This window comes from Protobothrops mucrosquamatus, unplaced genomic scaffold, assembly GCF_001527695.2.
Source record: "Protobothrops mucrosquamatus isolate PMUCROS unplaced genomic scaffold, P.Mucros_1.0 scaffold231, whole genome shotgun sequence".
NCBI classification, from domain to species: domain Eukaryota; kingdom Metazoa; phylum Chordata; class Lepidosauria; order Squamata; family Viperidae; genus Protobothrops; species Protobothrops mucrosquamatus.
The window spans coordinates 358,807-385,747 of record NW_015386582.1 but is presented as its reverse complement, the minus strand read 5'-3'; the positions used below and the strand labels follow the sequence as shown (position 1 = coordinate 385,747).

General features: G+C 41.0%; 1 protein-coding gene across 1 annotated transcript; it reads left to right on the top strand.

Annotated features, from left to right (window-relative positions):
* Positions 1–702: 702 nt before the first annotated feature.
* Positions 703–26,517, top strand: TGFB3 (transforming growth factor beta 3). The gene is made up of 7 exons (XM_015814236.1): positions 703–1,048; positions 9,636–9,799; positions 16,160–16,289; positions 17,835–17,942; positions 18,842–19,013; positions 22,051–22,204; positions 25,705–26,517. The coding sequence occupies exons 1-7, from the start codon at positions 703–705 to the stop codon at positions 25,861–25,863; spliced, it is 1,233 nt and encodes a 410-aa protein (XP_015669722.1). The 3' UTR covers positions 25,864–26,517.
* Positions 26,518–26,941: the final 424 nt, after the last annotated feature.

The following is a 26,941-nucleotide window of genomic DNA, read 5'->3' as shown; positions in this document are numbered from 1 at the left end:
AGCGGAGGCGGCGACGGCGAAGGGGTCCGAGGGGAGCTCGGCGGCGGTCTGGCGCCTCGGCGGAAGAAAAGAGGTGGCTTCTGCCAGAAACTGGGCAGCCGGGCGACGGCGGGCGACCTCCGCAAGCCGGCCAGGGGCACCGCTAGCCGCTCTGCCCGCCCGCCCGCGCCCAGCTCAGGAGCGAGAAGAGCGGCAAAGGCAGCTCGGGCGCATCTCTTGAGGGGACCCCGCCTCGGCGCAGTTCCCACCGGCATGGCGAGCGACGAAGCCGCCGGACTGGGGCGCAGCGGCCGCCGCAAGTGCGCCCTCGGCCCCTGACCCGTGCGCTCCCCGCGGAGTCTCCCGGGCGCCTGCCTCCTCCGAAGCTGCCCAGCGGCGCGGCGGGATCGGGAGCCCGGGCGAGGCGGTGAAGCCGGCAGCTCGTCCCTCCCCCCGGCCCCGATTTGCCCCCTCGCCCTCATGGAGAGGAACCCCGGCGGGGCGGGGCGCCGATCCGCTTCCTCCTCTGCCTCGAGAGCGGCCGGCGGTTCTTCCTAGGCTAGGAGCCCAACCCGCTCCCGAGGCCGGCGGGGAGATCCTTCATGCCCCTTCTCGCCAAGTGCCAAACGGCAGGATCTGCTTGGTCGCCCGCGCCTTTCCGCGAGCGCGCTTTCCGGCGGAGTTGCCCCGCCGCCCTTGCCCCACCTCGCCCCGCGCCTGAAGATGCACTTGCACGGGACTTTGCTGCTCCTCTCGCTCCTGAGCTTGGCCACCGTCAGCCTGTCGCTCTCCTCCTGCACGACGCTGGACCTGGAGCACATCAAGAAGAAGAGGATAGAGGCCATCCGGGGCCAAATCCTGAGCAAACTGCGCCTAACCAGCCCTCCGGAGAGTGTGGGGCGAAGCCACGTGCCCTATCAAGTCCTGGCTCTATATAACAGCACTCGGGAGCTGCTAGAGGAGATGGAAGAGGAGAAGGAGGACGGCTGCTCTCTGGACAACTCGGAGTCCGAGTACTACGCCAAAGAGATCCACAAGTTTGACATGATCCAGGGCTTTCCCGAACACAGTAAGTCCCCGTTTCTTCTGGATTCCCGGAGAAGAGTGGGAAGAGGTGGGAGATGTTGCCTACTGAACATTTATTCAAGAGGGAAAAAAATCACAGCATCCCCTCTTGGGAGTGGGAAGAGGAAGGCAAAGTCACCAAGCAGTTAAAGATTCTAGAGTGGAAAAGATGGTGACAACATCTGAGTTCTTGTTGCCTTAAATTAACCGGGTCCTCATGTAAGCTTAGATCTGAATCCAAGGCACAGTAGTCTGAGTTCTCTGCAGTTGCTTAGTTGTTTGTAAATTCCTGGTTGCAAAAATAAAGAGCATTTCTTTGCCAGGTCTCTTGAGAGATCTACCCCAATAAGTAGTCCCCCCCCCCCGCTTTTAGGATGCAGAATCTTGTCTGGCCAAGAAGTTGGCAATAGCTGTTCATTGCGGCATTGTCTATCAGTGTGTGGTGAGTGCCTGCCAAGCATTGATATTTATGCAAATGGATGAGGGTATACTTGTATGCATACACTATCAAAGCTGATTGCCTGGATATATATTAGATGCAGAAGTGATCTTTGCAAATATTCTTTTTTGTGCGTGTCTGTGTTAGTACCCATGTCTGTGTATATCAGCAAATACAAAAGACATATGTAGATGTGTTTTCAACATAACCATAAATGTTTAAGTATATGTGTTGGATGTGGAGAGAACATTTTGAATGTGAGAATAAAGTGTATCTGACTTTAGAAGTGGCGTACAAATTTAACTCATGTATGAAATTGTGGGCCAAACAGACTTGTACATTGATTTGTTAATACCTATCTCTAGCAAGCCTATTTCAGGTTTGGGTCTGGTAGTGTGCTGGGATTGGTTTTCTAATAATGGAAGAGTCGGAGAAAGAGGCTGTGAGTCTCTGGCCATAGCTACTTTTTCCTTGACTGCCATTAGGTGTCCTCATGGGCTCTTGGATTAACAGCAGAGCTGAGTGGGAGGTGAGACGGAAGACATGGCCAAGTATCCTGGAGGGAGGGGTAGAAAAAGCAACAAGAGAAAAGAATGGCAGGAATATCTTCTATCTAGGCTGTTGGTGATGAGTATAGAGGGCTGAAGATGGCGTGAGTGATGAGGGTGAGAACTTAAACAATTCAGGCTGCAATCTCTGCACCCTTTCTTGAAAATACATTTTTACTAAGGAAAGTAGGGCTGGCCTCTGAGCAAACACAGATAGCCTCTTGGAAGCCTGCAAGCTAGCCTCTCTGAATCCAAGAATTTCAAACATCATGTTTTTGATGTTGTGTAGCCCCCTATCCATGGTAGAAAACTTTTAGCATTTGTAATAAGCAAGCCAGTGTCTTGGAATAACATCATCCCCAAAACCAGCCAGTGTGAGAAGAACCAAGGATATCTGCAAAGCTCAAGTAGGAGGAGGGGAGGGGGGAGAGAGCAACAAAGAACATGAGTGGGTGGGAGCAATGTACTTCAAGACTGAGGGAGCAAAAAGTTGTTCTGATGCTTTGAAGCCAAAATTATTTTTGAAGGACAGAGTAGATATATTAATATGTTCCATATGTGACTAGCAATCACTGCAGATGCTGGGGAAGCTTTCTCCTACAGAGAATACATAACGTACATTCAGCCACAACTGGCATGGTAGATTTGGTTTCTGCTTTGCATGTAATGAAGTAAATCGTTCAATGATCAGCAATCAGTATGACTATTGAACCTGCACTCAGGAGCAGAGTTGGAATTGTAAGGAAAATATTTGGAAAATTTGGTCATTCAGCCACTTAAACCTTTTGCCAGTTCTGCAAAACTGTAAAAAATCCCTTATCCCCCTCCAGCTCCTTCTTGTGATTGTATATTTTGATGGACATAATAGTTTTGCAGTCACGCTGTTGTTGGAAACCAAAAAGGTGCTGATGCCGTTCCATGCAGAGCCTTGGTTTTCTTTGCACTGGGTGCAACCTCAGATCTGAAAGCATAGTCCTTACCCTGGCAACAAGGATCTAAGTTAGAAACTCAGCCTATGTACCCCTATGAGCAGCAATCCTTAACAATGGCTTTTCTTATGAGAGACCCCAACAGAGTTGTTGTTGTTTTTAACATCATGACATTATTTCCCCTTCAAGAAATTCATTAAGTTGAAAAATGTGGACATGAGTAAGAGTCAAAATAAGAGAGATGGCACAGTAGCTTCTTCGTAATGCTGAGGGCATTATGAAAATGATACATAATAAAACAGATATTACAGCAAATCAGAGGAAAAGAGGATTCTGAATGGTCTTCACAAAGGCAAAAAAAACCCCAAAGATACAGATGTTGTACATCTGTGCTGTCTCTTGCTATGAAATAGTAGAAATATGGAGCCACCGAAGTTGAAAAACAATAAATGCCCTGAAGCTAAATGAAATTTAAAACAATATTTCTGAGTTTCAGCATTTCACTGTGGTAGTGTAATAACAAAAGAGGAGTTAATAAAGTATTGCAGTACCTAGACTCTGGCATACAGATATGCTTGCCTCATTTTTCCTCAGTGAGAGAAATTTCAGGGGTTCATTGCTTAATCAATGTGGATTTATGTTAAGAAGATCGTAGAAGGATTATGGAATTATTCAGTATTTGAGTTTAGTTACAAATATAACTAACCCACCCCCACATTTAATTGCAATATTTCATATTCTGTTCTGAAAAAGAAGTAACCAGTAGAACAAGACGCTTCTATAACTTACTCAATTCAGCCAACTTACTGAGTTGCTTGCAGTGAAAACCACTGCAGTTGCTTTTATTGTTCCTGTGTTGACTTAGATTACATCAACCTTAGCTGAAAGAGGGCCCTACTGCCCTGTTTGGAAGGTATGGGGAGGATCCAATTATTGAAAGTAATCAGTCAACAAACTCTTTAACAGAAGATATTGCTTGAAGCTTGCCACCACCTTTTAAATTTTGCCCCATTCACATCTCCTTGTGTAGTCATATTTTGAGGCACATTTCCCTGAACAAGTACCTCTTGAAGGATAAAAAGATATCTTCCCCATCCTTAGCCAATATGGTTATATTAAATGGGATTGTAGGAGTTTTAGTTCAGCAAAGTTGGCACTTTCTAGTTACTTACTCAATTCCTTTCCTGATCCATGTAGAAATTATCTGAACAAATGTCATTATGCAGGAGATCAATGAAAACACAAGGAAGAGTTACTTGAAATATTATTTGGGAAATAGCATATTTTGCCTATATGTTCTGTTTCTTCTGTTCCTTGGTACAAATTGGCAAGGAATTTGGTGGAAACTTGCAAAGCTCTACATAAGAGACAGCAAAACAATTAATGGATATAACATATACCTTTCACAAGTTTTCAAAATTGCAACTGGAAAAAAATAATCCATGAATGACCTTTGGGATTCCTATGTCTACTAAGCTGCAATAAACGATATGACGATGCAAATGTCTCCATACTTAAATCTGACATAAACTGTTTCATAAAAATATATGATCCGTGCCAATAGCAACAATTGTCAGAAGCACATCTTAAGGTACAGAGAAAGGGAAAGCAGTCAACATTGTTAATGATTTAGTTTTAGTCACAGAAGAATGATGAGTTACATTTTGTTGATCGGAAGAGGGAACTGTGGATGTTCTTACACAACCAAAGTAGTGAGTGCCTGCAGCCCAGTTGGATAATAGAGATATCCTGGATGCTGCTAAGGGAATGTCAGGAACAACACAACAATCTAACCTCTACTTAACAGCGGATTTGTGATTTCCCATATCACTCTGGCAGTTGTGTTATGAATAACTATTTTATGAAAGTGATTACAAAATACTTCTAAAATCCCAACTATAGCCCAACCTCCCAAAAGTTCTCTGTTCTATAGTAGGGGAAATCATATTTGATTTGAAGTATGTCTTGGAAAGAAATTTAGCCAAAGACCTGTGTGAGTTTATTCAGGATGCAAAGTCAGTGTATATAGGCAGGGAGAGAAACTTCAGGCCAAGATAAAGGCAGTAAGAGCAGAGGTTTGCTGACATTAACCCAGACTCAACCAGGTAGGATCTTGCTTACAGTGAGGAGTTGAGCTATGGACTCTCCGGGAGGAAGTGTTGTTTTGACTTGTCTCCTGGGACCAAACAATTTGTATTCCAAGAGACACCCTTGAAGTTAGATCATGATGAAGAAAGTAAGAGTGCAATTTAACCCTGGTGAAAGCAGAGACCTGCCTTGTTGAAATCTGTGCCATTTTCCTCCCTTGCCTGGATGATGGATTTGGTCCCATGTCTTCAAAAGTGGCCAGTATTCAACTTTTTCCTGGCTTTGTCTCTCTGCCAGGTGGTGATTCAGAACAAACATAGAGCCAAACCCATTCTCCTCCCCCCCGCCCCCGCCCGCCACCCGAGGAAGTGGGGCAAGTCTTATTCCATTGAGGTTTCAGTGCTGATACAGACAATTCCAAAACGGCACACACAGGAAATAGTCCTGGCTCCAAACTGTTCACCAGATAGCTGAAAGTATTTGTCTTGTTCCAGGACTTTAGCCCTGCGGAGGAAACAAGATAGCAGAAGGAGGAGAGCTTTCGCTCCGGTAGAAAAGCAGACAGTCCCACATCCTGGTTCCAAATGATGACAGGCGAAGGAGATCCTTGCACTTGCACTCCCAGCCTCCCCAACATGTCATCTCTAGGACAGGAGTGTATATGTCCAAAATAATAATAATAATAATCCAGTGGCTCCCGTCCACATGACGCCATGTGGCAGGCTTCCCAGAGTACTACATCTTTGTTTCTTGTCAAAAGCAGCAGGGAGCGCTATGTTTTGGGGCTTGGGGGAGTAGTCTGTGTGTGTGGGCAAGGAGTTGAGGAATTAAAAACTCCATCTAGCCCTCTCCTGGTGGTCTGCTTTTTGGGCTTAAGGTGTGAAGTCAACTTCTGTGAAAAATATCAAAGCCTCTATAGAGGAGACAGAGGAAGAAAATGAAGCACAGCAACTAGGATATGTAAGGAAGCACTTGGGGCTGACGAAGATTAACGTCTATGGGGATTCTCAGTCATCCAGGTCATAGTTATCCCAAAGATGCTTTTTCAGGAGGCAACTGGACTTTTTTGTTTTTCTTTGAAGACATTTCATTTCTCATCCAAGAAGCTTCTTCAGCTCTGACTGGATGGTGGGCAATGGAAAGATTTATACTCCTGCAGGCAGCTGGTCATTTGCATTCTTTTAGATAGTCGTTAAAGCTACCTGGAGGATTATCGGTGTCATCAGAGTCATCTGAGTAGTACAAATGGGTGTAGAGCCTTCTTGGAACTGCTGAAAGAACTATGTTGTAGATTGGAGATAGATGATGTCGGATCCCTCCCCCTCTGTTGAGAGAGGGCTGTTCAATGTTGACATAGATGGCCTCTTTGATGCACAGTCATCCTGAACACAGATGACTAAAAGGCCAAGATTAACAGTCTTCTGAAGGACACTGCCACATACAAGATTCTGAAGAGAGATCCCACCAGCAGTTACAAAAAAAAGGTCATTGATTTCTTGCAACAATTACTAAAGGATAATGCCATCGACAAGCCACAATACTACCATCTTTAACCTGGGGAAGCCACGCCATGCATATATGGACTTCCCAAAATCCACAAAGAAGGAACACCACTCAGACCAATAGTTAGCAGCATCAACTCGGTCACTTACAACATTGCAAAATATCTAACTACCATACTAGCTCCTCTAGTTGGTAACACCACTCATCTCATCAATAATTCACATGACTTTGCCAGCAAGATCTGGAAAATAAAACTGGACTCAGATGAGACCATGGTTTACTATGATGTGACTTCACTCTTCACTTGCATCCCAACAATTGAAGCTGTCACGGTAGTGAAAAAACGTTTTCTACAAGACAGCACCCTAGGTGACAGAACCGACTTCAGCCCAGACCACATATGTGCTATGCTAGACCTCTGCCTGACCACTACCTATTTTCAATACAGTGAAGGTTTCTACAGATAAAAACATGGCTGCGCCATGGGCTCACCTGTGTCCCCCAGTGTGGCCAATCTCTACATGGAAGAGGTAGAAACCAAAGCCCTAAACTCCTTTGCAGGAATTCTACCCACTCACTGGTATAGGTATGTCAATGATACTTGGGTCAAGATCAAAATACAGTAATTGGAAACGTTCACCAAACATATCAACTTGATGGACAGATACATCAAATTCACCCCTGAAGATATTAAGGAAAATAGCCTAGCCTTCCTGGACTGTGCTGTGTACATTAAGGAAGACAGAAGCCTTAACACTGAAATTTACAGAAAACCCAATCACACAGATCAATATTTACATTTTGATTCACACCACCCACTGGAGCATAAAATGGGAGTTATGAGAACCCTACACCACAGAGCTGAAGGCCTGCCTACCACCAAAGAAGGAAAAGAAAAAAGAAATCAAACACATCAAGGAAGCCCTCAGAACGTGTGGCTATCCCAAGTGGGCCTTCATCAAATCTCAAAAAAGACCTAGCAGGAGCTCCTCTGTAACAGACGAAGAAAACAATAAACAAAGCAACGTAGTTATTCCATACATTGCAGGAATATCGGAAAAGCTCAGGAGGATCTTCAACTAACACAACATACATGCACATTTCAAACCGAAGAATACACTAAGGCAGAAGCTTGTCCACCCCAAGGCACCCAGGCACAAACTGAGCAACGTGGTATATGCAGTACAATGCAGTGAGCCATTGCTGTACATTGGGGAAACAAAACAACAACTTCATAAAAGTATGGCACAACATAGGAGAATAAACCCATCAGGACAAGAGTGAGCAGTCCATCTACATTTAAAAGACAAAGGCCACTCTTTCGAAGATAGAAAAGTCCACATTTTGGACAGAGAGGACTGCTGGTTTGAAAAAGGGTCAAAGAGGCCATCTATGTCAAAACTGAACAGTCCTCTCTCAACAGAAGGGGAGGGATACGACATCATCTATCTCCAGTCTACAACACAGTCCTTTCAACAGTTCCAAGAAGGCTCTACACCCATTTGCACTACTCAGGTGACCCTGGAGACACAGATAAGCCTCCAGGTGTCATCAACGACTCTATAAAAGAATGCAAATGACCAGCTGTCTGTAGGATTTCCATTCCCCACCATCCAGTCAGAGCTGAAGAAGCTGAAGAAGCTGAAGAAGCTTCTTGGATGAGAAGTGAAATGTCTTCAAAGAAAAACAAGAAAGTCCAGTTACCTTGTGAAAAAGCATCTTTGGAACAAAGTTTAATGTAACCTATTTCAATCTAAACATGACCTATGAATTGGCATTCAATCCATTCCAGTGGTCTTGATGAATTATTTCTACTGGGAGTTGATTTTCTTGGACTTTTCAGGAGCTTTTGATAACATAGATCAAGAGGGGATAACCTAGAGCCCTCTGATCATATCACTAATTTTGAACTTCCTACCATTTTTGAGGTGAGGGACATACAAGAATTGCAATAGAGACCAAAATATGTGCAATGTAGGGTTTTTAAAAATGTGTTAATACATCTACTCTATGACTAGTCATGGAAAAAGGGGGCCTGCCAAATATTACATGTCATCTGTTGTCCAAGGGCTTCCTCAAGATTGCACCAACAAAATTTGATGGCAAAACTATTGAATAAGGAGCTTTTGATTTTATGTTAGATTTTGATATTTATTTATTTATTTATTTATTTATTTATTTATTTATTTATTTATTTATTTATTTATTTATTTATTTGAGAAATTGACTTGTGAATCTTTAAGAGATTGAACCCAGCTATTTTAATCGTAAAAACAATTACCAAATTACTAATTTCCTGGTAGGTTTAGGTGAGAACCGGTTTGAAAACAATGTATTTTTAAAATAATTTTTTGGATTTTGATAGGCCAGTTTTTGCTGATTTATCCTTTACAGTGACTTTAAACATTTGTTCTTTACTCAGTTTAAGATTGTTCCTTGTCCTGAAAATATAGGACCAAATTATTAATAAGCTTAGAAGATGAATCATTAAAAGATGGATATTTGAAGGTAACCAACATTGATTCATACTAACTAGGCCAGAGGCAGGCAACTTTGGCTCTTTTATGACTCGTGGACTTCAGCTCCCAGAATTCCTGAGCCAGCACAGCTCGCTTAGGAATTCTGGGAGTTGAAGTCCACGAGTCATAAAAGAGCCAAGGTTGCCTACCCCTGAACTAGGCCAAGGTTTCTTTTGCTCTTAAATGTTTTAATCTATCTAAGGAACAGCATCTGGGTAGAAAGTATCTCCCAGGAGTAAAGTAATACATTTTATTGAGTCATTTTAATTTAGCATTTTTTAATTGTACAATTCAACAATCTTCAGTTGAGCCACTATGTACGTACCACATTCATTTTGGAAGAGATGGGGGATTTTTTTTTCAACTTATGCAAATCATTTCCATTTAGCCAGAGATTAACTCTGCCTCAATTCTTGTACCTACCGGTAGATATAGTCTACATCTCAAACCGTGAGTTGGGCAGTATATACATTTAATAAATAAATAAATGAAATGCTTTCATTCCTGGTTGGATTATGATCTCTCTCCTCAATGCCCTTCCAGCTCATTTGTCGTTTTCTCTTAGATGAGCTGCCGCTGTGCCCCAAAGGAGTAACCTCCAACATGTTCCGCTTCAACGTGTCTTCAGCAGAGACAAACATCACCAGCCTCTTCCGGGCAGAGTTTCGGGTCCTTCGCTTGCCAAACCTCAGCTCCAAACGTTCGGAGCAGCGTATTGAACTCTTTCAGGTAATCCCGCTTCCTAGCAGGGCCTCCAGGGTACCTCAAGGTAGGAGCTCCTGTTTCTAGTGGACATTTTTGCTTTCTTTCCAATTCTCCCATTTCCCTCTCCCCCACTACGCCCCGGTCCATGAATACAGGTACTCATGGTAATCCTCAACTTACAACAGTTCGCTTAGTGAGCGATGGCACGGATGAAAATGACTTATCACCATTTTTCACACTTACGACCGTTGCAGCATCCTCAGGGTCATGTGATTTACGTTTGGATACTTGACAACTGATTCACGTTTTTGTCAGTTGCAGTGTCCCAGGGTCATGTGATCCCCTTTTCTCACGAGCAAAATCAATGGGGAAACCAGATTCACTGAACAACCGTGTTACTAATTTAACAACTGTAATGATTCACTCAACAAATGTGGCAAGAAAAAAATGTAAAATAGGTCAAAATTCACTTAACAAATTTCTCGCTTAGCAACATAAATTTTGGGGTCCATTGTGGTGGTAAGTTGAGGACTGTCTGTACTAACCTTTCCTCCCTGGTGTCTAATCCATTAAAGAAAAGCTTTGTTTTCCAGTAGGGGTTCCCCCCCCCCACCTACGGAAGGCAGGGATGTGATGAAGGGAGACCGAGCAAGGCTATGGTTGTCTTAGCATTTGGAAATCCATCTCATCATTTTATAGACAAGGCTTGTTATGTGCTTGGATTCTATGCCAAATAAATCAATAACCATGCTATCTATTACCCAGCAGTGCAAACCTAGAGAGTGACTTCTCTTGTCCTTTGTTACATCCTCCTACATTCATCTTGAAAATGCCTGGATAACCATTTTGAAAGATCACACACATAATGCAGCCTTCTCAATCCTAGTCCATAGCCCAAACCAGCTGATGTCAGGGTTTTTTTTTTTGAACTGAGAATGAATGTGGGTTTTCCACGATGTAAAAAAGATGTTGAGACTCTAGAAAGAGTACAGAGAAGAGCAACAAAGATGATTAGGGGACTGGAGGCTAAAACATCTAAGGAATGGTTGCTGGAATTGGGTATGTCTAGTTTAACGAAGAGAAGGACGAGGGGGGACATAATAGCAGTGTTCCAATATCTCAGGGGCTGCCACAAAGAAGAGGGAGTCAGCGCCTGAAGGCAGGACAAGAAGCAACGGGTGGAAACTAACCAAAGAGAGAAGCAACCTAGAACTAAGGAGAAACTTCCTGACAGTGAGAACAATTAACCAGTGGAACAACCTGCCTCCAGAAGCGGTGAATGCTCCAACACTGGAAGTTTTTAAGAAGAGACTGGACAGCCGTTTGTCCGAAATGGTATAGGGTTTCCTGCCTGAGCAGGGAGTTGAACTAGATGACCTTCAAGATCCCTTCCAACTTTACTATTATTATTATTATTATTATTATTATTATTATTATTATTATTATTATTATTATTATTATTATTATTATTATTATTATTATTATTATTATTATTATTATTATTATTATTATTATTATTATTATTTTCCACCTTCCCCTGGAAAACCAGGCTATTTGTACTTACTTAGTACTTTGGCTCATACTAAGTTAATGATGCAAAGCAAAGAGATCACTCCAGCAACTATTGGCCACTTTGGACTGGTATGGGCATGGTCCCCTCCCCTCTGTTTTTCACTGTACAATGTGTCAGCTGGCTGCCAATATACTGCGCAGGGATTCCTCACTGTTCAGCAAGCCAGCACAGCTGCTAACTGCTTCTGCCAGGAGGTGGAAATGTTTCAAATCCCAGCACCCTCCCCCCACCTGCTGGTAGCAGCCCTCATGACCATCCCATGCACAACTATCTAACGTGGATGCCAATGCACCATGTGGGGGAATCTCATGGATAGTCCTATGATATGTCGATGGATAACTGGCTGGTGTGAAAGAGTTCTCCCCTTCCAGGCAATGCCCTCTTCCAGGTTTTGTGGACAGTTTGCATTGTGTATCTGGAAAGCAAGAATATTATTGGGTGGGGAGATACATGGCCTAGGGCAGTGGTTCTCAACCTTTTTAATGCCGCGACCCCCAACTTGTCGTAAGTCGAGGACTAAATCGGTCATAAGTCGAGGACTAAACCGGTCGTAAGTTGAGGGCTACCCAACCGGTCGTAAGTCGAGGATTTTCCCTGCCCGGGAGCACCGCACATGCGTTCCGCCCCCTGCGCCAGCCGAGGCATAGCTGGCAAGCGGCAGAGACGGAGCAGGCCGACCACCAGCTGGCCCAGCCCAAGAGAGGTAAGGCACCCGCCGGAAAAGGGGGAAAAAATGGCGGACAGCCTTGCTTGGCGACCCCCGTGAAATAGTCGATCGACCCCAAATGGGGTCGTGACCCATAGGTTGAGAACCGCTGGCCTAGGGGTTTCTGGTAAATCAGGAGAGGAGAGGAGAGCTCCTTCTTCCCTTCTGTAAATTTCCCTTCCCCCAAGATCAAGTTCTAAACAAAGCTAAACCTATCACTCTACTTGTCTGCCACAACTTGCCCTCCCCTACTTCACATCAGGAACAGCAACCAATGCCAACTAACCAACCCTAACATTCACAGCAAAGACTGTGGTGCCTTTAATAGATACTTTGTAGGCACTAATAACATAGTGCGCTTTCCTTGAATATTCCAAGGGCTTTGTGTGTGTGTGTGTGTGTGTGTGTGTGTGTGTGTGTGTGTGTGTGTGTGTGTGTGTATCAGTAATACTTTAGAGTAGGATTGTAGAAAATGTGGGAGCAGAGAGGATAAAGTCTAGGAACCTTAGAATGAAAAAACAAACAAATTATAAAGCATAATTATAGGCTCAAGGAAGGTTTAATATGAACCTGGTAACCTAAAATAATTTACTTTTTATTGTAATGTTATAAATCTTGATCTTGTATAATCTTGTATAATTTTAATGTAGATTTCAGTGGAATAACGTTTATACAATATGATTAAAAAATATTAGCATTCTATTATTTTAAAAGTTTAAAATAGTAAAAAAAACCATAAAATAAAAATTCTATCAGTATTATCATTTAGTATGTCAGGGTTACAAATATAAAATTGAGTATTATGTAAGGCTAAAAAAAGAATCACTGCGATTCACATCAAAGTATTAGTTATAGGACAGCTTCAGTTTTGAACTAATTACTTAAAATTAAGTTCTCCATTGTACTGTGAGTTAATGTATGTGTACATAGCATGTATATTTCTCTTCAGATTATGACCACTTATCCAGTGACTGTTCAAACTTGCAACACCACTGAGGGAGAAGGATTTATAATGGGTCCTTGGAATTCTGTCCATTGCAGTGAGTTAGTTATGTGATCTCAATTTCTGACATTCTCTGCTGGCTCCCCATAAGCACTCAATGGGAAAACTGGCAAGAAGTTGGAAGACACATTCAAGTGGAATCCTTGCTTCTTGGTCCTTGCTTAACACAGCAATTGAGATTTATATGTTAATAAAAAGAGATAAATAAGGCAAATGTATCAAAAATTAAAACACTTAAAAGTTAAAATATAGCAGTTGGACAAAGAAGCTTCTTGAGAAATGAAACACTTTCAAGGAAAAACCCAAGAAAGTCCAATTAACTTTTGAAAAGTGCCTTTGGGACAATTGGATTAGATATTAAAAATATTTATTTAACGGCATTTTTAAAAGTGCCTAGAAATTGTTCATCTGACAATGCTGCCTATGGCAAAATAATTGGAAGGAGGAAGCATATTAATTTCTTACAAGGGAACTCCAGTGGGGTGGGGGAGGGGATATAATCAAGATAGCGGCATTCAACACAATTGTGGCTACCATCTTGCCTCTTATTTTTTTTTTGAGCTACTGGTTAGAACACTGCCATTTTCTTTTATTATCATATAAACAAATTGTTCTTTGAAGTAAAAACAACAATAACTAACATTTAAAGGAGAGGGACAGGCCAAGGGTGTGATCTAGCTAATCTGGTCTGGTTTGTAGAAAACAATTGATTCTTTTTTTCTTCGAAGTCAAGAGAGTTTGTCTTTCCTAATTTTGTGCGAATGGCTCTAGAACTTTGCACTGCTGGCCTGAGAATGGATGATTTGCTCTTGGCGTTGTAACTTTAGACAATGGTGGGATTCAAATATGTGAACAACCGGTTCTCTGTGTGGATGCCACTTCCGGAAGTCCATTCTGGGCCTGGGCAACAAAAAATTAGCTACCGGTTCTGCCTAAGTGGTGCGAACTGGCTGAATCCCGCCACTGACTTTAGACCAAACCAAGGGAATAGCAGTGAATCTTCTATGGGGAGAAGCCCATAGGCAGATCACTCTGTGAATAAGAAACATATAGAGCAGGTGTTGGATAAAAGAAGCAGACTGGCAGGGATGGTTATTGGGTTATTGCACCTTTCATTGCATTGTCAAACACCAGTCCGTCTTTCCCTTGCAAACTGAGGACAGACTCGGTGTCAGCCTGTTGAGCCACCTGCTTCTCTGTGGCCATCCCAGGAACATAGTGGGCAGGGGACAGACAGGGCATGCAGCAGCAAGTGTGCAGTGGTCAGCATTTGAGCCATGACCTTGTCTATCCCCTGATCATGTTAACTGATTGTCCTCTAGTTGGATAACTCCCCTGCTCTAGATCTTTTAGTGATTATAATCCGGCAACAAAAAATAAATACTTTGCATAAGGGCACCTCGAAAGCACTCCATTTAAATCAAGGAAATCCATTTGATTCAGTATAGCATAATGCAATCCTGATTCCTATTTGAATGATTACATGCCATCAAGTTGTTGTTGACTCTTAGCGAACACATAATAGATTTTATCCATGATGATATCTGTCCCTAACCTGGTCCTTCGAGTCTTCCAATAATACACTCATTGCCGTTGTAACTGAGTCTATCCATTTTGCTGCTGGTCTTCTTCTTCTCTTTCCTTCCACCTTTCCCAGCATTACAGCCTTTTCCAAAGAGCTAGATCTTTATATAATGTGGCAGAATAGGATAATTTAAATCTAGTCATTTATCCTTGAATGAGAATCTGGGTTGATTTGTTGATTATCTATTTGTTTGCTTTCATGGCTATCCATGGTATTCTCAGAAGTCTTTTCTACCACTACAGTCCAATGGCATAAATATTCTTCTTATCCTGTTTCTTCGAAGTCCAACTTTCTCTTCCACAGAGTGTCATAGGCACATGGATTGTGTTATTCTGCTCTTTGTAGGTATAGAAACATCATGACATTTGAATATCTTTTCCAAGACTGGTGTGGCTGCTCTACTAAATACTAGCCTGCAGTGTATTTCTTGACTGCTTGTTTCTAATGTTTGATCCTAAAATACAGATGCTATCCACTAGTTTGATATCTGCATTGTAAAATATGCCTATTTATCTGGGAGAAAGGCCTACTGAATAAAGGTTTCCCTCCCCCCCCCAAAGATTCCCTCTTATGACTCCGTCTTAAATGTCATTCAGGAAATTTTGAAGATCTGGTTGTTTTCTCAAGTCTGGGGACAAGATGATCGTGGAGGCCCCTTGGGGACTTTTGTTTTGTTTTGTTTTTGTACTTTTCTCTTCTGTTTTTTAGTATTTGCTATTCAATGAATTGATTTTTAGTTATATAGACATACAACTTAGAGTTACTTAGGATTTAAACAACCAAATAAATATAAACAAATAGACATACTCGACCTAAGTAGAAGTGAAAGATCACACTGTTAGTCACTTACATTATCTTAGTTCTCCACTGTTGTAATCCAGATTGAGAAGTGAGAAAATATCAAATGGGATTGCTGTATCAGAAATCATTTCTGAGCACTGTGCTTATTCACAGCACCTTTATTGAATGGAAGATATGGATTTGAAAGCTAGATGCCCTACTAATAATTTTGGAAAGTATTAATCCTTGGAACCATAGCTTTTGTCTATGCTTTCTTTCAGTTCATGGCCAGTGCTTACACAGAGCTGCTTTCAGGAAGATATAAAGCAATCTGGGCTACCATTGTTCTAAGAATTCATAGTAATAGTAGTATATGAGAAGCTAAGCCCTTCATGTGGAAGCATCTTTCACAGTCAGGAGAATTGGGACATGGTTCTGACAAGTAGTTTTCTAGTGAAACCATGGGCCCAATCGTTGGACTTAACTCTTAATTTCAGTCTGTAACTTCATCCCCTATGTCAGTTTTTATGTGCATGCTTTCCTGTCATACTCAATTCTTCCTTTGGGAGACATGGCTAGAAATTGCTCCGTTAAATCACATTAGACATTTTACATATTACAGAAAACCAAAGGAAAAAAACAATAACTCAACCATTCTTACCCAGAAGAGTTGATCTTATCAAAGGAAACCTAGTAACTGTGAACTAAACAATGCCTTGTGCCATCTGCTTCTGTAGATCCTGAAACCTGATGAGCATATTGCAAAGCAGCGGTACCTAAGTGGCCGAAATGTACTGACACGGGGCTCTCCTGAATGGCTGTCCTTTGATGTCACAGAGACTGTCCGTGAATGGCTTTTGCATAGAGGTGAGTGGCACATAAAGTAAGTAAGTTTCCTCTGTGTTAGCAAGTTGCATGTGCCTGCTTAGAGGCATATAGGAAATCATCCTTTCTCCACTTAATAGGATCCATAAGTATTGGACAGCAATTTCTATCATGGCCAATAAGAGTTACGTCCAATACACTGGGAAATTCCAGATTGGAGAAGTCTGGTATGAATTGACTCTGGTATTGTTTTTATATGGAGTTTTTTTTTCTTATATACTTAGTAATGAGAAACACATCATACCATGATTTACAAATTAGTTTCTTGGTTGCTGAGATTCACAGGAACATTAGCATCTGGGCAGCAGCCAAAATTGAGATACAGGCGAATGATTTAGCAGGATAGTGATCATGTGCCTGACTTGTTGGTATGCCCAAATTCAGGAGATCTTTTCTCCTAAATCGTAGTGGTAGTAACACTGAGAGATACAAATTGACAAAGTCCTACCCTGGAGCCTTATAGCTTAATGCAACACAGCAGTTGCTACAGAGATTAGCACTCAGCAAAGAATAATAGAACAAAACACAGGCTGTGAGATTCAGCAGCTGCAACTAGCTTGAAAAACTAGACAGGTGCTAAAATTAAGGCTTGAGCCTCAGACTACGCTTTTGGCCACAGACAGCAATCTCTGCCTACGAGGGATATGCTTGTTACTCTCATGTTTCCTATCTCCAATAATTCTGCCAAGAATGTTCAGATTCCATGACAGTTAAATGCAAAGCAGTGTCCAAATATTATATGTAAACTTGGAATATTCATTTCCCATATAAATCCTAATTGTAGCACAGAAGGTCTTTTCTTGCTGGATTTTGGGTTTAGTGGTTTAGACCCCCAACAGGAAAGTTACTTAATTGTTTTATTTATAGAATGTGGTTGGGAAAAGGTACAGTATTGAATAAAAATACAACAGCCACCTCTCTATTTATTTGGAAGAAAGATTTACTGATTTCTGTGGTATTGCTCCATCCAAACAATTAAGGTATGGAAATCTTGAAATTGGGTGTCACTGATCTCTAGAATTTTATTCACATCATTCAGGCAAATCCTTTTTTTTAACCAATAGCCCTATAATAAAATAATGAGGACGTGCTAATTTCTTTGAGGAACTCAAAACTATCTTATACTTAAGGTTCAAACTATTATGGCAAAACCCATTAAGATTCCTGTCAAAAGTTGATAGGTCAGTCCAGCCTATCCACTGGTCATTCTTCGTCTGCACCCAAACATCATCATAATACATTATATACAACTTGTTTTTGTTGAAGGTTAAGATAATTTCAGATTAGCAATCCAGAACAGGACAGAAAATTCAATATGGAGCTACTACTGGTCAGAATCTGGTATGATTTGCACATATATCGTTCAGTCTCTCCTTCCAGTCTTTTGTAATCCTGAGAGAACATGAGTTCAGGACCTCCACTCTTAACAAATTTAATTAATGGGGGGAAAATGGAAATTGCTGAATCATTATTTGCTTTCAAGAATATTGATTGGTAAGGGTTTTTTAAAAATTCATTTTCTTACAGAATCTAATCTGGGACTGGAGATTAGTGTCCATTGCCCATGTAACACTTTTCAATCCAATGGTGACATTCTGGAGAATCTGCATGAGGTGCTGGAGATCAAATTCAAAGGTGACAGAAATGAAACTGGAGGGGAAAGTAAAATAACTCACCTAAATTTGAATATTGTTATTGCATTCATGGTCTAATCATATTACATTACATAACAGTGTGTGTGTGTGTGTGTATGTGCTTCTCTATGAGCAATTGTCAGATATTTGTTTATTTACATTATAGATGATAGATAGATAGATAGATAGATAGATAGATAGATAGATAGATAGATAGATAGATAGATAGTGCACTTGTATCCTTACAGATGACCTTAACAGCAATCCTCTTTTCAAGATCTCTAAGCTTTGTGTTTCGAACTGGCATCTCTTAATAGAATTCTCAGTGTTTTCACAAAACATTGGGGGTAACCTATGATGGTTGAACTGGCATAAAACTGCTAGGTATTATAGATATTACCCGTGTTACTGAGTTAAATATACAATTTTGTAAATCTGTTTACATCCATCCCTTCAAAACTCATCTCTGCTGTGCAATGTGTGGGCACAGAGATTAGCAATGGTTTGTAGTACCATAGGGAGCCAACAACTTGTAATCTCAGTATTAGCAAGTGCTTGGCTTTGGGCCTTGCCCTGTGAATAGTAATCATGAATTTTGTATCTCAGACATTTTTTTTCTGTTGTTCAGTTCCAGTTATCAGATGTCATCCATCATTAAGTAATTTATCTCTTTTGGCCTAGTCAGGAACTGACCGCAATATCAAGGGATAGATTAAAATGATCTCCATTATCAGTCTGCAAATTATAAAACAAATGGCCTTCAGGATTTTCTGTCAGATTTATTTATGCTGGTAAAGCCACAGTCCTTAAAAAAGATAGTTTTATGGATTCCAAGATTTCCTAATGCAGTTCTAAAGCAACTATGAGATTTGATCTCTCCCTTTTGCCCACACTTCTCAGGGATAGACGGTGAAGAAAGCCATGGTCGTGGGGACTTGGGGAGCCTGAAGAAGCAAAAAGATCTGCAAAACCCCCACCTGATATTGATGATGCTGCCGCCACATCGTCTTGGGAGTCCAGCTGTGAGAAGCCAGAGAAAGAAACGAGCACTGGACACCAGTTATTGCTTTCGGTAAGCTAAGATTCCTGAACCTACCTCCCCCTAGAGATTAACCATCTCTCTGGCAAAAAAATGCTCTTGAAAGCAACATTGGGATGACTTTGGATAATTTTGAAGTTTATAGTTAAGTCCAATTGATTAACCACACTCGTTAAGTACTGTCTCTGAGAACTATAATCCCTTATCAGCTATAAATCTTTGCAATCTATTAATCCTCACTTTAAATGTGAAATTAGTATCAGAAACCTATTCTCTGGCTGAGAGAAGGGAAATTGAGGAGGAAGAGTCAGGTCATCCCTTTAGAAAAAGAGAAGGCAAATTCTCTCTTTCTTTTGCATGTTTGTTTATTTGATTCACTGTAGTGGAAAACAAAACAATTAAAAACAATATCTAACCCCACCCCCCCACACACACCTACCATTAGGGTCTAGCCTTACCGTATCCCAATGCCTGGAGGAAAAGCCATCTGTTTAAGATCTTCTGGAAGGTCAAACAGGTGGGGCCTGAGACATCTCAGGGAGAGGTGGGTTCCTCTATTGAGAAGGCATGCTTCCTGGGTCCTGTTAGATGACAACATTTGAGAGAAAGGATCTGTAAAATGCCCACCCAATCCAGCCTGGTGCAGCAGGTAAATATCCTTGGAGAGATAACTTGGCCTCATGCCATATAGGGCTTTAGAGGTGACAATCACCTTGACATTTATCCAGAAAGAAACTGGAAGCTAGAACAACTTGCACAACAGTGGTCTAATATGGGCAAAGTGAGTGGTGCCTCAAACACCACTGCATTCTGAACCAATTGCAATATCCAGTTTTCAAGGAAGCCCTATGTAGAGTGCTCTGTAGTAATCAAGCTGGGGACTAACCAAGGCATGAGTGACTACAATTAAGGTCAAGGAATGGGACCAAGATTGATCTATATAAAAGCTCCCCAACCCCACCCATGGCTGTCACCTTCCTCAAGCAGGAGTTGCAGGTCCAGGAGGCCATCCCAAATTGCACATCTGCTCTATTTGGGGGAGTGCTAACCCATCAAGAGTTGAAGATGACATCCTTCCAGAACCAGAGGAAGCAAAAACTCCAAGCTACTCCATCTTGCTATAGATATGAGGCAGGTGTCATCAGCACTTGGAAAAGTATATTTCTTTGTAGCCCAAACCTGATATGCATTGTCTGGATTACAACCATACTAGGTGCAAGAAACTAAGAATCATGGAGACATTGATAGAAAGGAGAGAAATATTCTTTTAAATGAGACATGTCAAACTTGCGACGTCACGTGACGTCGCACAACGTATTAGGACGGTTTTGCCACTGCTGGCAATGGGGTGGGCACGGCTTCTGGATGATGCATCCGGCCCGCGGGCCAGCAGTTTGACACTCCTGTTTTAAATGACGCATTCCCAGTGATATCAGGAAGCAAATAGGTTCAGTAAGATTCAGAATAAGCTGAACTTTTTGTGCGAGTTCTTTCACATAATTGGTGGGCTACATTTAGCTTGATAGATGCAGGCCTGCTTTATTGAAGTCTCAGATTGTTGTTAGAGCAGGTGTCCAAAGCATGGAGTCAGGGAAACAGATGAGCTGCATGGATTAAAGGATTATCTATAGACTCAACCCTTTTCATCTTCTACTTCTTCCCAAACTGTCTTTTAGAATGTAATATGAAGAGGTATAACACAAGTGGAGCTGAGAAACTTTTTTCATCCATTGTTCATAATTCCCTTACTCTGTTCAGCGGCATTCGGGAATCATGTATTTATTTACTCATCATAGCACCAACTATAAGGGTATCATAGTCGGTTAACAACAATACTAGCTTGGAAAACCTGCTATTCAGCTAAAAAAAAGTAATATGCCCCTGAATCTTCTGTCACTTATGTAGGGCAGCCCCAAGGTTTGTTTTCTCTACAAAGCTATAGCTAATCACTATGACTGCTTTGAAATATTTATAGCAGCTTCCCTCTCCCCCCCCCCCAATTAAAAGAAGCAGCCCTTTCTTTTCAGGCTGATTTTCATCCTCTTCTTCATCTCTGTCATTAATGAACTTTCATAGTAACAAAAACTGGAGAGGAAGAGGGCCTAGTATATTTGCTATTTTCTCCTTCTTGCAATTTTGCTCAATTAAAAAAAAAAACTTCAGACCTTAACCAGGCACTGACACATTTTTTTCTGGATTATCTTCTTGTGCATATAGGTATGTTCCATGATGGTGGTTGCCAAACTCTCTGTTATGAGTGAGTGAGTGAGTGAGTCAGTCAGTTTAGGTTGTATAACTCAGTGTTAATGCAGGTGCCCACATTTCTTTAAAGCAAAAGACCAAAAACAGCAAAACAAAAAACAAAAATACATAATCTCCACTCACATATCTGCAGAATTAAACCCTTTTACAAATAGGCTTCCCCCATGTCCTTGGCCACAGAGTATGAGAAATGGGAGGTCTTGAATGTTTTATGAAAGGCCAGAAAGATGAGGACCATCTAGATGTTGGCGAACATGGTGCTTCACGTGGCCGGTACAGTGACAGAAAATGGAGGCCTTTTAATAGAAGGAACTTAAAAGCATGCTCATCCTCTTGGATCTTGTGGCAGAAATAATTGGAGAGCTCTATGCCAAGAAAGGCTTTATAGGTGATAAAAAACCTTGAATGGCACCTGGCAGTTTACTGGGAGCCAATACTACTTATGGAGCTTACATGAGCATACTGAGGTGGGACTCCAACTACCATCCTGCTGCATTCCAGAAAAGTTGCAGCTTCCGAGTGGTCCTTAAGGGCATCTTCATGAAGAGCACATTTCAGTAATCCAGAGAGTAGGTAACAAAGAATGAGTGACCGTCAGCCAGGCCTTCTGATCCAGGGATGGATTTGTGCAAAGGCTCTCTTGGCTACATCTGCTGCCTGGTCTTTGAGCAGGAGCTGAGAATTCACGATTAGGACCTCCAAATTACATTCATATTTTTCCAGGGAAGTGCTGCTCTTGAATTTAATACATTATTGAATTTGAATAAATGATTTGAGTGCATTTAATATCAGCTTCCTTTTGTTCTAGGAATCTGGAGGAGAACTGCTGTGTACGTCGTCTCTACATTGATTTTCGTCAAGATCTGGGCTGGAAATGGGTGCATGAGCCGAAGGGGTACTACGCTAACTTTTGCTCCGGGCCATGCCCCTACCTTCGTAGTGCAGATACCACACACAGCACGGTAATCAGTGTTTTAATATGGTCAAGGAACTTACAAGTTAGGCCATCTTCTCCCTATCTCTACAATCCCTCTCATGGATGGTTATTTTTTATGAGTTTTTGTCATTTATTGAGGCTGCAGTCTTGCACCTAGTTTCCTAGGTTCTTATTAAACTCAGTGGAACTTGAGTAAATAGGGGCAGAGAGAGACAGAAAATTTGTAGATAAAGTTATTGAAGCACATAGAAACCTCACCTCCTTTTAAAAAGAAACCTTTTGAGTAAACAAGAAGATGGCATCCTGAAAACATTGGTGTCTAGCATGATTTTTATTTACAAGAGCAGTTCTGAATACTACCTAAGATCTACAGATCAGTTTTCCCCAGCCTTAATACTCTCAGGTTTTGTAGACTACAACTTCCTGGACCATCAGCCATGGTTATGCTGGTTGAAGAATTATGAAACTTAAAGTTTAAGATCAGAAAATTACCTGTTTGAAGAAGACTACTATCATTCTCAGAAAATAAAAATGGGGCAGAAAGCGCTTTCCTCGGAAGCCTGCTTAAGTGCCCAGAAACAAAAGCAAACAAAACCAGAGGCATTTCACCTCTGCCATACCTTCCATCTTCATCTTCGGATGAATTGGCATTTTGGGGCTGGCTACCATGGCTATTTTGTGAATAAAGAAGTCTTTCTCCCATGGCAATCATTTTGCGAAACAATCCACAACATGGTCTCAAAATTCTGAGCATGTCTCCACTCGACTTCCCAAATAAAACATGCTGGAACGTTTTGGATTGCTCCCAGAATGATTTCCCCTTTTTAACTATGAATGCTCGTAAGCATGGGCAAATATATTTAGTCAAGACACACTTAAAAATCCCTGGTTGCTGAAAGAGGCAGCCATTCTGCTATGTCCGACTTTTCCTTACAAGAAATAAAATAGTTGCTTTGACGGGGGAGTATTTTAGATTTGAAAATGGCATAAAGAATATAACATTCCTTCTCTCCAAATACTGTGGCCTTCCTCTCTCCAGTTCTACTTGGTGTCTGGTTTTTACTTTCTTCAAAAAAAAAAAAAGTGTGAAATCCTGATCATGGCTTTTATGAGACTGTGTAAAGGGAGACATTATTCAAAATGGAATTAAGATGTAGAATGAAGTTTGGGTCAAAGGAAACAGCGTATAGAAACCTGAAATGTTTCGTGTGTTTTTAATTTGTTGTACACAAAGGAATGGAGTAAAAATAGCATTCCCCAACTCTAAAATCAATCTTATTCTGGAGGCACTAATAGGACAGTCACTACTCACTGAAGGTTAGTTGCAAGTACACCTAATGATCCTCCTCCCTCTCCCCATCCATGGTTAGCTTTCTGACAGCTCCGATGTGTGGGGCCTAGTGTGATGATAATTGCATTGGAAGAACCTAGAGAAAGAACTCCTTAATAAACTCTTCATTCCCCCTCTGAAAATGCTCCAACTGAAAAGGAAATCAGGGAGAGATAGTTTGCAGCTATCACGGGGCACATTTTGTTTAAACCAAGTATCTGGTGATGACTGGTATAGGATTACATTTATAATTTTACTCCAAGAGGTTAACTCCATCTCCTAAGGCACAGTATTTGTCTTTTTTTTCTCTCCTCTCTCTACGTCAAATTTTAGTGTAGTATGAAGTGGCTTTCTATTAAGAAGCATTCTGCCCCAAAACTTCTGATGAGCAAAAATTAGACCAAGCCCTGAGTTCTATACCTTGTTTTAAGGTGACCAATCGTCCTCCTTTAGGGAGGACAGTCCTTCTTTAGGGAGGACAGTCCTCTCTCGAAAAGTGTCCTCTTACATGTCCTCCTTTTCGATATTTGAAGACTAATCTGTAAATCTCCGTATTCGATCGATGCCGATCCGATCTGTTGCGTGTGATGTGACGTATTTGTATTTGACATGACGATTCGTCAAGGCTCGGTACAGTGCGGCGAGACGCGATTATGAGACGCATGTGCTCTGCACAGGAGAATTGTTTTGAGAGAGTGCGCTGCGCACAAGAGTGCATCGCACGCAAGTGGCTTTGTTTACTTCTTACCGAAACACGACACAGCACACACGCACGCATTAGACTCACTTTTTTTCCTTCAATTTATTTGTGTCCTCCTTCTCATTGTAAAAAAGTTGGTCACCTTACTTGTTTGCTTTCTACCCATTTTCTGGGCCTTGGGCCAATAAAAATATTAGTTCTTTTCTATAAAATAAATGTAATAATGGTCCACTGAAAAGGACCCCCCCCAGCAACAGTTATGTAGGTCAATAGTTAAACCATTGTGGTTGTTAATGCCTGTTGTAAGTTTTTATATGGCAAAGTACTTTAATAACGATTAGGTTTGGCTGTAGAGAATTTCCATGACAGAAGACAACTACCAGCATGAATAGGAAACACCCAATGAAGCACTGTAGTAGTTGTTACATCAGAGTGTTGTATATGTTGCAATTATTGTGAATGTAGAGGAACTGATTGTATATTTCTTAGCAGTGCACGATTCTAAACAATAGTTATCTGTTTAGCATTTGGTGTGCATATTTTAAAATCTGCATGCTAAGAAAACCATAATTCAGTTTAGAAATTATACTAAATCAGTTTTTTAACCTCATAAGCTATAATTGACAATGTTCACAGAAAATGATAAATTGTAAAACATACAATTCTGTGTCTGGATTCATAAAAACACACTAAGAACCAAACATATAATGGCTTAGTAGTATATTGTGTCAGTGTCTTTTGTTAAATGGAGTAGCTTTCTAAGGAGCCATTCTTCTTCTACATGGCAGTTCTAGTAGCAAACAGCAGTCTATCTCAGCCTAGAAAATTTGGAACTTACAAACTGTATCTTCATAATTATTTTCTGTATACAGTATTTTGTTTGAGAGGAGAGGAATTGATAGTATAATTTAATGGGCCTTGAAGAAGACTGATGGAAGGAATAGACTTGCAGTATCTGGACATAGTACACACCCTGACCTTGAAAAATAGATAAATACTAGTTTTCCTCGGTTGTCTTCTGATTTTCTCTATAGCAATATGTAGAATGGAGCAAAGCAAGTATCTCACTTGGACTTGTAAAGGACTGAAACAGTTGGGAGGTGAATGTTGATACTTGAGAAGGACTGGATTAAATCCAGTATGATTTGGAAATGCTGGCCAAAGTAAGTTGATTTTTTTCAGCTGTTTTTTTTTTAAACTCTTAGCAAGACTATAAGACGGTTACACCCAGTTTACTTATTTATTTTTAAAGAGAGGAATATGCTAAAGAACTACATTTGCTTGGACAGAGGTTTGGGTGTTATACAACTTACTTAGCTGCTCCAGATGAAAAATCATTTGATCAGTAAATTGTTCTATATATTTACCCAGTGGTTGAGCAGAGGTAGCAGCTATAAATGTTGGATTTTTTGAAATATGTTATCTGCCTAACGTTAATTCTAGCAACTGGCAAGTGCTAGCTAAGATCCTCATATATTTTTGGTTGTTTTTCCAGGTTCTTGGTTTATACAATACTCTGAATCCTGAAGCATCTGCTTCCCCCTGTTGTGTTCCCCAGGATCTGGATCCCCTGACTATCTTGTATTATGTTGGAAGGACCCCAAAAGTGGAACAGCTGTCTAACATGGTTGTGAAATCTTGCAAATGCAGCTGAAAAGGACCCAATGCAATTCACAGCTCAGAAACTGCAACCACTATCCTTGATCCCAGAGTAAAACTCAAGCCTAAACCCATTTCTGCCTTCCTGACTTTATCACCTTGTTTCCTCATGAAGGTTTTTTCCTCCATTTATGGATATTTGAGGAAATGGACACAATACAAGCTAGATTTTTAACGGATAAAGATCACCAAATAAGGGATTTTTCCAAGGAGGAAATCATGAACAGAGCTGGAGCATGCAGAGCATATAGGAAAACTAGATCTCTTTGCCCATCACTCATTGTTTCATCGAGGTCAACCTTTTTCACAGGAGGATGATTGGTTTCCTTTTAACAGAACATATTTTATTAGCACCCATACCATAATGGAAGTAATTATTCCGCAGACGAGTGAGCACAGGAAATTTGTGGTCCAAATAGGAATCTTTCTCACAAACTCTTCTCCATTTTCTCTTTCCTCCTGGAACACCTGCTGGAGGGCTTCTGCCACAGAGATTGGCTTTGTCCTTCTATCCCAACCCTGTTCTTTGGTAATCTTGAGGCTGTTGTGGCGGTTGAGATCTTTAAAAAAAATCTGCCCATCTTGTACAAGGACTTAGCCTAGGCCACACCTGCCAAAATTTTATACAAAATGTTAATCTCAATATTGTAAAAAAAATAAATATTTTTCTTTTGGATATTAGAATTTTATGTTCAAGAAAGTTGTTTCCCTATGAAAAGGAAGAGATATTTCTACAGCTGTAGAAGAACCCACATAGGTCAGTTTATAGCACTTATTGCAGCAAGAAGCCACCCTTGATTAAAACCCCATTTTCAGTGACTGAGAGTCATGGAGGAAATGGCAATGCTGAAATGAGATTTGCACAAGGCAATGGGACCATTTGGGTCAGTTGTTGTTCACTCTTCATTTGGTGGTGTTGGATTAATGTTTTACTTTTCCTAAATTGCTTTTAAAGATGTGTTAAACCTACAAGAAGTACTTATATTATTTTGAACTAGCCCCACTTTTTTAAAAATGGAAAAAAATCACTCCATTTGCCATTTATGTTCCCAAGGGACTAACTTGCGGACGTG

Bases quoted from the DNA above. Each gene is read 5' to 3' on its own strand.
- TGFB3 (XM_015814236.1), top strand. From the start codon at position 703: ATGCACTTGCACGGGACTTTGCTGCTCCTCTCGCTCCTGAGCTTGGCC. The intron at 16,290-17,834 runs GTGAGTGGCACA...ATTTTCTTACAG, and splicing joins TGAATGGCTTTTGCATAGAG to AATCTAATCTGGGACTGGAG. The intron at 19,014-22,050 runs GTAAGCTAAGAT...CTTTTGTTCTAG, and splicing joins GACACCAGTTATTGCTTTCG to GAATCTGGAGGAGAACTGCT.